Source organism: Tachysurus vachellii, chromosome 12 (assembly GCF_030014155.1).
Source record: "Tachysurus vachellii isolate PV-2020 chromosome 12, HZAU_Pvac_v1, whole genome shotgun sequence".
Taxonomy (NCBI): domain Eukaryota; kingdom Metazoa; phylum Chordata; class Actinopteri; order Siluriformes; family Bagridae; genus Tachysurus; species Tachysurus vachellii.
The window spans coordinates 21393768-21405073 of NC_083471.1; the positions used below are offsets into that span (position 1 = coordinate 21393768).

Sequence of the window (11306 nt, forward strand, 5' to 3'; positions counted from 1 at the left end):
AGATTCGTAGTTTTTTCAGCATTATCCTTTTCTATTAATAATAATAGAAATGATAACAATAATACACAAATGATTAGTTTTTATTAAAATACATATCCAGCATCATGTCTGAATTCATTCACTATTTACCGTGTAGTGTGATACTTGTGTGTCGGTCATTTTGTAGCATCCAAATCCACACTCCTCAGTTTACTACATTATTTCTGAAAATTCTTCACAATGTCACAACACCACCACAAAATAAAGCCATTTCCTTCAGCTAAGAATTTACTTTGTGCATAAATATAAAATGTTTAAAAAATAAAATAAGTAAAAATGTTTAGTAGCCAACTGGCACTTGTTAGTTGTGTGATACAGAAAATCACATTTAATACATCTGTATTATTATTTGCTAGATACGTTTTTTAACTTTCAGGTATAATGTTAAATATATATATACGTTTTTAAAATGTCGTGTTACAGTGATGTATTACAGGAAGACTTTAGAATAAAAACCTTTCATTCTTCCTATTTTCTCTTTCAGCATTGTCGTTTATAGAGAACAATCTATCTAAATTAATAGTGAATTGTGACCAGCTCAAAAAATATTACATCAGCATCACCCTGCCAAATTTCCTTATATTAGATCGAAGTGTTCTGTAAACTAATGTGAGGAGTATTCTTCCCCTGATTTTTTCAACAAAAAAATAACAAATTTTAATGTTTGCATTGTTCATTGTTTCCTGTCACTAAGAATGTCAAATCTTTCTGTTCTGCTCAGGTATATGAAGTATCTTTATCCATATGAATGTGAAAAGCGGGGGCTGAGCTCACCTGGGGAGCTGCAGGCAGCCATCGACAGCAACCGGCGCGAGGGCCGCAGACAGAGTTACGGCTCAGCCCTTTTCAACTACTCGCCTGTAGGGACCCCCACCCTGCTGCCCTCACCCAAACTCCCCATGTCCCACATCAGCATAGGAACCCCCAACGGAGTCCAAATGGCCCACACACCCGTCATCAAGAAAGGTGAAAAGGGTTTTGTTTGTACTAAGCAAATATATCACATGGGTGTTCTAGCAGGAGTTCCATTCGATAGAGAACAGGAGAGTTAAGTAGACACGAGAGATGAATGAAATTCTACAAAAATAACTACAAAAATGAACTAAGAATTATTCCAAATGGCTGTTATACACAAATTAGATTAACATTTCATGGCTTATTAATAATAATAATAATAATAATAATAATAATAATAATAATAATAATAATAATAATAATAATAATAGATTAGAAGTATTTCACCTAGTGTAAATTCCCAGAACAAACATTTGTACTAAAAAGAAAGTGAAATGTTCCTCATATATTGCATTCAGTTCTCTGTGCAAGAGAAGATTGCATAAACAGTTTGTGCAATGCAAAAAAAATTGATTACATGCATTATTAATTACTTATTGATTAGTTATTTATTGATTATTTAAGATCACTGGCAGAAAATTATGTCCCAGGAGGATTTATGAGAGATTTATTTAATATAATTATAAAATATAATAGAAACTGCTGCAGTTTAAATGAATCCATTAGACTCCAGCTTTTCTGTCGTCTATTAGCACTGCAAAGAAAGAAATATCCTGAAAACCCACATGTGGCCTTGGTGTCTATTTATATTTGCTTCTGAAATGAAATTAAATGTAACTCAGTCCCAATTGCGATTGAATCCTACCAAAAATTGAAGGAAAGCTCATTTTGTTCCAGCAGAAGTGTCCTGCTTGTTTTCATGCTTGTAGCGCTTTGTGGCTTGGGTGGTCATCAGTAGAGACAGGAAACAGCTTGCAGAACTTCCTCTTGCCCAAGCTGCCAGTTTCCGCATTGCACCGGTGGGAGCATTTGAAGGCAGAGAGACGTGATTCAGTAACGTGGCCATATGGAAAAAGACACAAACACACAGATTCCTGAAAGGATCAAAGGCTTTTTTTAAGCCCAGTCAGTATTTATAGGCTTGTCACCACATGGGTTAAAATAGAACAGAGCATGCTTTTTGTGTTTGACTCCCATGACCACATGATACTTCTTTATACACTTTTTATAAATGCATGTGGGCCAATCGTATAACACACACAGCAAGACATTACAATATACAGTTCCTTATCCAGTTGTACAAAAGATGTCTCTATTAATAAGGCAAAATTTTATGTCCTCTTGAAACATTTTATTCTCAGTCATTAAAGGAATCACAACACGCTTACTTCTCTTGTATTTGTACAAGAGGTATGATTAACATTTCTCTTTTATTTAACTCTAAGATACTTATGTAGACTTACATCAAAGATTGTGCTCTTTGGTTTTTCTTATAAACCCTCAAGACTCATCATAGACCCTCAAGAAAAATCTTAGTGTATTTATTTATTTATTTGTTTGTTTGTTTATTTATTTATTCTTCTGATTTTTTAAAACCCTAACCCAGTGCTAAACTCAAAGGTTAAACCAAAATCTTGATCAGATTTCACTCTTTTCCACAGAAGACTCTATACTCTCCAGCTGCCTGACTAACCGGGTGGGCATCCCAATGCCCCTGGGTGGGCACCATGGCACAGCTGCAGCTGCACAGGCTGCCCAAGCTGCCCAGGCGGCCCAGGCTGCAGCGGTCGTGCAGGCGGCTGCCCTTGAGCAGTTGAGAGAGAAGCTGGAGGCTGGAGAACCGCCAGAGAAGAAGGTGATGCTGATGGCTGAGGAGCAGCAGAGGATCATGCAGCATGCGCTTCAGCATAACCTCTTCGCCATGGCCAGCCAGCTGCCAATGAATATCAAGCTCAACAACATGGGTGCGTATAAGTGTATGTGTGTGTGTGTGTGTGTGTGTGTGTGTGTGTGTGTGAGTGTGTGCATGTGTGTAAGGAAAGTCTCTTTCATTATTAAAAACAGTTATGAACCAGTTAAATTATAGAATATTAAATTAACTTTTATTTTTTCATTTTCTTTAAAGCTGATAGTGAAAATGTTTAAAATATAATGTACATATTTCACAATAATTACACTGTTTATAAAGTATAATGTAACTTAAAGATCCCAATCTTCACCACCCATCAGTCAGTGTCAGATATCGGAGCTTTTCCTGCCACAGAATCTATAAAAAGGAAGATTTTTTTAAATCATCAACATAAAAAAAATCTTTAAATATAGCTTGTGACTTACCGAACTAGTATTGACATATTCTTTGATAGAGACTTCAAAGCACTTTTTTATTATTCCGTTTTAACAAAAGATGTACAATTTACTTTTTTTTACATGTCTATTAGTGCATGTGTATTGAAGTATATAGAACAATATTTAACTAATATACAATTGCCAAAACATTTAAACAAAAATAAAAAAAATAAACAATATATATGATAAATACAATGGCATTAGTGTCGTTGTTAAGACCCCTTTAAATTATGTGCTAGCCCTAAGGAAAAAGGGGAAAAAATTGTAAAAAGTGCAGCAATACCTTTATCCCAAATGTTCATAGTTGAGCTTCATGCGTTATGAATGACAGCCAATGATTTCAAAGCACTTTGTTACATGACTCTGGAAAAAACGTCTACCTAACACTGTAAATGTAAATATCAATGTAAATATAATTTAGGTGACCCCCAGCACACCCCCTCATTCCCCAAATACACAAAACAATACTGAACTGGCTTTTTGTACACTTCACATGGGAGCTGTATCACCTAGAGATCACACTGAAAGTTTTATTCTTGCAACTAGCTCAATAGCATAATTATCAAGGCATTGAACATGTAGACAGTGTGTGTAGTTCAACAGTGTCAGTGAAACATGAGGGACATTAAGATGTGGTCGGTTTGCAATAATTGTTGTGTTGCAATACTTAGAAATCTGACATAATTCAGTTAATTCTGATTATCCAAAAGTATTATTATTATTATTATTATTATTATTATTATTATTATTATTATTATTATTATTACTATAGATCTTCTGGACTTAAGTAGATATGGAGAGTAAAACAAACTAAACACAGGTTGAGTTTATTCCCGTTTTTTAAAAGCGTCATAAAAAACACTTGTGGACTGAACCTTATTTTAAATGAATGCACGTGCTGCAAGTGATGAGTGTCGGAAAAAGTTGTGTCATGTGCAATGTCACCAGCCTTTGATGTAAAGATTGACTACAAATACCGACTTGTATCACCCTGTGTAGTGATCTAATATCTATAGTAATAATAAAAAATTTTAAATTAATAAAAATAATAATGAAAATACTGAGAAAGTTTAAGGGAATACATTGGAGACAGAGATACTCCTGTATATTTTGATCTCTACTGCTACAGTAAAGAAGCTGAAGTACAAATGAATAATTCAATTCAATTTATTTGTATAGTGATTTTAACAATTCACATTGTCTTAAAGCAACTTTACAGAAGTACAGAAAAAAAATAAAAATACATACATTTAAATTTTAAAATTAATTTCAAAATATTCATTTAAAATTGAAAATACTATATATCTCTAACATCTATCTCTAATACAATTCATGTCATCGTTATGAAACAAAAATAAATATCGTAACCCGACTCATGACCATAATTAGAGAGTAGATGCTTTCATAATAATATGTTCAAAAGCATCGTCGCCTATGTTTCTGGTATTTCAACCACTTCGAAATTTGCTGACGTGGCCTTGGCTGACATTTCGACACCATTAGTTGAGATGGAAAAAAACACAACATAAAAATAGGAAAATGTTTAGCTGTTTATGTATATTTTTGGACATATAACTATAAATGTTACTGCACCATTCAGTGAATGAGTAAAAGGTTTAAATATAGGTTTTAAATATAATCTCCATTTAAGTCACATGCTGAATATGGAGTGAGTCATTAGCTGGAGGGAACTAAGGTTTTTTTGTATTGTTTTGTTTTTTGTTTTTTTTTTTAAAAAAAAAGGGAGCTGATTCAAGCAGAAAACACACATATAGGTTTACTGTAATATTATTCGCCTAATTTCTTCTATGGAGTCTCAGCGGTGAATGAATTAATTATTTGACTCCACTGACTGAAGGATAGTGAAATAATCACAATGCTTACTAATACAATAGAATTCTTTCTAAATATATTTTCGATATTGCACAAAATCAGGTCAAAAATCGTAACTGTTAAACAACAGATAAAAAGGCTGATGTCTAGCTACCTGTAAGATTTGACTACACCTCAAGTCATGGATTTCATAATGACAGAGTCTGTGAGAAGATTGCGGCATCTTTCTCTCCCTCATGAGTAATACGTTATTTCTGCACGGCTGTTCCTTTGGTATCATTATGACAGACTACGCTTTATATACCATATGATGTGGAAAATAGAATGTAATTCTATAGCACCGTGTCGAGCTTGATGTAATGCAGTTAAACACTCTGCAATTTAAAGATTATTGTTAAATGTTATTTGCTCAAACCATGTCTGAAAATACATTTAGGAGTCCCTCCGTAATGACACACGAGAGAGAAATGATAGACATTAAAACCTACTTTAATGTAGCTGCAGCGTCCAAAAAAAATGACGGAACAAATAATTTAGCTTCGGTCAGGGTTGCAATCAGAAACGTAATGGATGTTTGAACGTTGTTAATGAGCGGGAGAAGTAAGACCAGCGTTCAAAAGGGCCTGTGATTTATAATATAGACCCTCAGCGTAGTACCTGTTCCTGAGATAACTGAAAAGTTCAAATGGATGTGACATGCTTTTGAGTATTTTTTCCTCCCCCTCCTTTCCTCTGAACTCTTTTAATAAACTGCTCCTTATCCTGTCACTCATGAGTTATCGCCAATAGTTGGCGGCTCGCTCCTCTTGCTTCTTGTGTTCCTTTTATAAATGCTCATATTGAGTTTTTCTCACCCTTGCTCTCTCTGGCTCCTCTCTTGACAGATGACAGACAAGAGACTGCATTGAACCTGTCTACCAACGGCATTAGCAGCATCAACATGTCAATAGAAATAAATGGAGTTGTCTACACAGGTAAATAGAGCGGCCGTTTGCTGATGTAATTGCGGGCAGGAAATTCAATAAGTTATAGCAGCACCCCCGTGCGTTTAGTCCTCCACACAATTTGATGTCTTTGCTATAAAATCTATCGTAATGAAGTGGCAAGTCCAATAGAGTTAAAAAAGTTAAATATCTAGAAATTGGCGTCCAGCTGCTGCCAGGTCGATGAAGCTTATTGTCTTTCGTGCCTGAAAGGAAAAAGCCCCTGCTTAAGGTGGATACAGTGCTTGTGCCTGGCAAACAAGTGACTGTAATTACCTGAAGATGGCCCATTGGAGTGCACTCTATAAGTGCTGGGAAACTTTTGCTAGAAAGGACATGGAGTTAAAGTGGGTTTTTTTTTTTTTTTTTTGCAATTGAAGCAAAAGACTGCAGCTAAATGTTCTTTCTTTGTGAATCAATTACTGTTTCTCATCCAGTGGCAATGCAGGACAAAATGCAGCAAATACTGAAAGGTTACTGAAATGCATAATAAGGTAATAAGGACATGACGATTATATAGGATTATGAGTTTTGGAAAATACGGAAAAAATTACTGCATCCACTTTTCACTTAATGAAATGTAGCTAGCTAACAATCCAAAAGTACAACAAGGAAATATCCTTACTTATATTAGTTTTATTTTAATTTCGTTATATATAATTAAATATTTAATTATATCGACAATGTAATGTTTCATGCTCAAGGTTAAGTCTGGAGTTAGGGATTAGCTTTTTTGCTGTTGTTTAATGATAGTTTAAAGCAGACAGCAATTTTACTTTTAAATGTGTACAGATATATGTGGAAAGTCTGTTATAAAAACCTAGAGTCTAGATTAGTCTTAAATTCCTATTAATTGTGTATTGGCAATTATATCTAGTCTAGATTATTCACAGATATTTAAAAGTTAAAAATATTTTTTTATATTTTGTACAAAAATAATTATTCACATTACATTAATTATCTGTTTATATTTATATCTAATAGTTGAACTGAAAATAGGAATTGAAAATAAGGATTTTTATGATATTATTTAATAGGTGATTAAATGATTGAAAATGCTAGAAAGTTACTGATGACGTTTTATCGCTCTGCCTCCAGGGATCCTGTTTGCCCGTAAGCCGGCCATCTCTGTGATGCCAGCTAGCCAGCGAGCTCATCTACATGCCAGCTCTCAGGGAAAGAGCAGCAGCCCCGGTCTCATCAACCACAGCAAGCCGTCCTCTTCCTCCTCTTCCTCTTCCTCCTCTTCCTCCTCGCACGGACCGGCTGCCTCACCTTAAGCCACCAACCCCTAAATAACCCTGTTCCCTTTCCTTAAAAGACACGAGGCAGACTGCTAAACTCTCCAGACTGTATGTTTTTTGTATCCTCTAATGATGACCTCCCACACTTTCTTTTCTTCACGTCCTCCTCCGGATCCATGCAAAGTCAATCTCCTAAACAGTACTTCAACATGAAAGAGAATCGAGCGTGATCGTGTCATCCCGGCAACGAACATGACACCCCATACAGTACACATACGTACGGTGCAGGATTTGAGGACTCACTTCTTTGAAAGACTCATCAGAAGACAGTGCCAAGAAGACAAGAAACTGTAAAATAACATAAAGGATGAGGGAGATGATATTCCATGGACAGAACGCTTAAACGAAAAAGTATCTGCTGTTAAAACCTGAAAATACACCTTGTCCATATTCATGGTTCTTTTATCTTTCCACATGAATCGGACTAGCTTTAATACCGAAATACCAAAGAGCGTATGAATAACATTGTGATATTAAGTGCACACGCATATACTTTCAGTATCATCATGTGTAGATGATGCCTTTGCAGAAATTAAATTAAATATGCAATGGTAAGGATTTTCGAACTAAAGTACAAACAAATATATATATCAGTGGTAGACGAAGCACATTCCGCTTAACATGGGGCATCCAATAGTCAGGGAGATGAAAGTACTTTATTCTAGCTTTAACTTCTTTCTTTGGAGTTACAAAGAAAAAGGAAATAGATTAGACATGAACGGACATGAATGTTCCCTCAAACGCCACATAATCCACAAATATTGGGACAATCATAAGAGTCAGTTATATCTGAAACAGATGTAGTGGTATTTGGTGATATTCTCTTCCCTCACTTCTTCACCTCCTCTAGATCAGTTTAACACCAAGGTTCACAAGTGTTCATTAAATGCAATTTTATATCATTAAAAGCTAGTTATTCTTGTCAATATAGATTTCTCATAGCTACATTAGACATCGTGTCATATGTGTCGAGATTGTGTATTTAGGATTTAATTATGAAAAATGGCTGAGCACTTCAATGCAACTCCCTGATATGAGGAAAACGTATTCATATGTGGTTAGTAGAGAAAAAAGCTCACCCCAGACAGACGAGAACATATCTTTTATTGTGAGCTGAGTCTGAATTCTGATTACTTTGCTTTTGCCTCATTTTTATTTTTGTCTTTAAGGAGACTTTGAGGATATTCTTCTCTTCTTTTCTTTTCTTTTCTTTTCTTTTCTTTTAGTTATTCCTTTTTCAGAAGTTTGTAAAGCATATAATTTTAAATTCTATTTATTATTATAATAATTTTTACTGTTTTTTCTGTTTTTTTTTTTTTTATATATATATCCTGGGCTGAATCGTTGCAGCAGCTCCGTGGTTCAATTGAAAAAAAAAATTTCAAAAAAGAAAGAAAAGAGATTAAAAAAATAGAATTTTAAAATGCAGCCAGATACCTCACAATTGTACCTGTACATACGTGTAATAGATTATGAATTACAAGGTATACCTCATTTTATTTCATTTCTATTTCTTGTGAAGCCACTTGAAAATCAAAGCTTTTGTTTCACCCGATCACTGGATTTTTTTGTTTCCTATTTTGTATTATTATTATACCAAAGAAGGGAATTATATTAATACGCATCTACCTCATTTGTTGTAGACTGTGCCAACAAACCTGACCACAATCACCCATTTTTAACTGTAACGTTTAAGGCTCTACATCAAACGTGAGGCATAGACAAAGAGGTCTGTGGTTAACAGACGCAGGTCTTTGACACAGTGTAATTTAAATTGCTTGTTTAATTTTGTCTGTGGCATTTTTTTATGTGTGGAAAAAGAAATGCCAGAAGGATTTTATTATACATACACAATCTATTCTGGGCTATTTCATAGCGACGGGTTTGTAAATGATCAGAATCGGAATCGTTCTGTACCACAAGCGGATTTATTCTGCGCCAAATGCTGTTGCTACAGCTTCATAAGAAAACCTTCAAACGATAACATCCACGTTATTCGGATTTCTGTATGTAGCCGAAAGCGGTTTCTTATAATTGTTCCAATGCAGTGTTTACTTGAATTACTGTTTGCATACACAACATTATGTTGGTTTTAAAGGTGTGGTTTCCAAATGCAGGTCACGTGACACAAAGTTCAACCGATTCACCTGAGTCATGTTGGATGAAATCATAAGCAGGTCAGGGTTAAGCCTAAACGCAAGGACAGCAACGGCTGGCTGTCTTACTAATGCTGTTTCATATGAATTGAAACTACATTGGCCTTGATCTTTATAATTCCAACACAATTTGCATTAGATTTGGTTGGCTTTTGCATTATACCCTTGCACAAGGCTGCAGTAATCCTGGCCAAAAAAAAAAAATAAAGCACTTCAAAGTGCTCTACAAGCTAAATTGGATTGAAGATTTCAATTACAGCATCTGCGATTAAATATTTTGTAAAAAAGTTTTTACACTGATACTCAGATTATTTCCCACACTTTTAACTGCATACACATTTTGCTGTGAAAATAGCTAGTATTTAAATAGTAAAATATTTTGAGTAAACATGATTAAATGTTTGATTCAGGCCTTGGTTGAAAAATAACCGTAAGAATGTAAAAACGTGTCCTGAATTTAGCACAACATCACATTAGATAATGATATCTTTCCAATCATTGTACAAAAATAAAAACCGAATGAAATACGTGGGAAACTGAACGGAGCACCGAACAGTCGACACACAGCTGTCAGAACGTGACGTGCTCTAACAGACGTTTCTTTTATTTTTATTCCTCAGCAATGGCACAGTTTCAATCTTTTCACATAGCTGTCACTTCACATCTCATCCCTAAACTGCAGAGATGTCGGTGCAACTCTGGAGTATTTGTTCGACTGTGAAATGAGAACATGAGTCAGTGTGATTCTTGTAAAAACCAAAGCTTTTTCTAAAGAAGGTTTCTGTTTCACCATCAGAAAGCTTGTTAACAAAGATGAAATAATTTTGTTGAATGTTAAAAAGAAAAAAAAAAGAGTTCACTCATGTGCTTACAATATTATGTTTACTTTGTTAAATATGTACACAATGCTAGGATAGTAGATATTAGATTCTTCTTTTTTTTTTTTTTTGCTTCAAAACTTTTATTCCTCTTTTTATTTTATTTTATTTGGATAATCCAGTGCATTATGGGAAAGCTGGATTGTGGTGCTCAGGGGTTAAAAAAAAGTACAAAAAAAACAGGTGAAAGATTTTGTTTGTTTGTTTTATCATTAACTTGTAGCATAATTAGAAATAAAGTACAACTTTACCAAGCATCTGGGTGTTACAGTCATTACTTTATAATATTACACTACAAAGTGTAAGTGAACTGTTATATACATCTTAAAAGATACTATTGGGTATGAAATATTGAGTTTTTACAGTGAGACTAACAGATATACTGTATAGTTCTATAGTTATAATAAACGATGCTCAGGAAGATAAACTTTAAAAGATTCTGCATTTATCTGAATAGTAAGAGAATAGAATTAATTTCACTTTGATTACAGTTAACTTTACCTGCATTAGCAGTTAAATCATGTAAGAAATGAAACACTTTGTGGATGTTACATTTACATTTCCAGCATTTGGCAGACACCCTAATCCAGAGCGACTTATATTGAATCTCATTTTACACAAATGACCAATTGTGGGTTAGTGGCACATATGAGAGGCATCTGCAAGACAAGTTTCGTCCTGCTATCACTTATATGAAAACATATATATGTTAATTATATTGGTTTAATTAATGATTAATTAGTTATATATCAGCCTCACATTATTTTCTCTCTTAAAGTCAATAAAAATGAAAACGTAGCTTGTTGTGTTAGCAAAAACACAGAGTCATAAATACTTATCCATGGCTAAAAAATTTTTTGAATTTAAAAAGCTTTACATCTGCTACAAAGCAATGACACTGGAGACTCCTTATAACAATGCTAATTAAACCTCTTCACAGACCATTTTATGTTCTTATTTGTTGCATGTGCC

The 11306-nt window shown here is 34.3% G+C and overlaps 1 protein-coding gene across 3 annotated transcripts in view; it reads left to right on the forward strand.

The window, feature by feature from the left end:
* arid3c (AT rich interactive domain 3C (BRIGHT-like)) overlaps positions 1-10591 on the forward strand; it is a 60326-nt gene extending 49735 nt beyond the window's left edge. For 2 of the 3 annotated variants that reach the window (XM_060884037.1, XM_060884039.1), the window contains 4 exons: positions 761-1005; positions 2496-2798; positions 5898-5987; positions 7095-10591. In XM_060884037.1, coding sequence (XP_060740020.1) covers positions 761-1005; positions 2496-2798; positions 5898-5987; positions 7095-7276 — 820 coding nt within the window. In that variant the 3' untranslated portion in view covers positions 7277-10591. The remainder of the gene's footprint in view (positions 1-760; positions 1006-2495; positions 2799-5897; positions 5988-7094) is intronic. The other variant, XM_060884038.1, reaches the window with a different exon arrangement.
* The last annotated feature ends 715 nt before the right edge of the window (positions 10592-11306 follow it).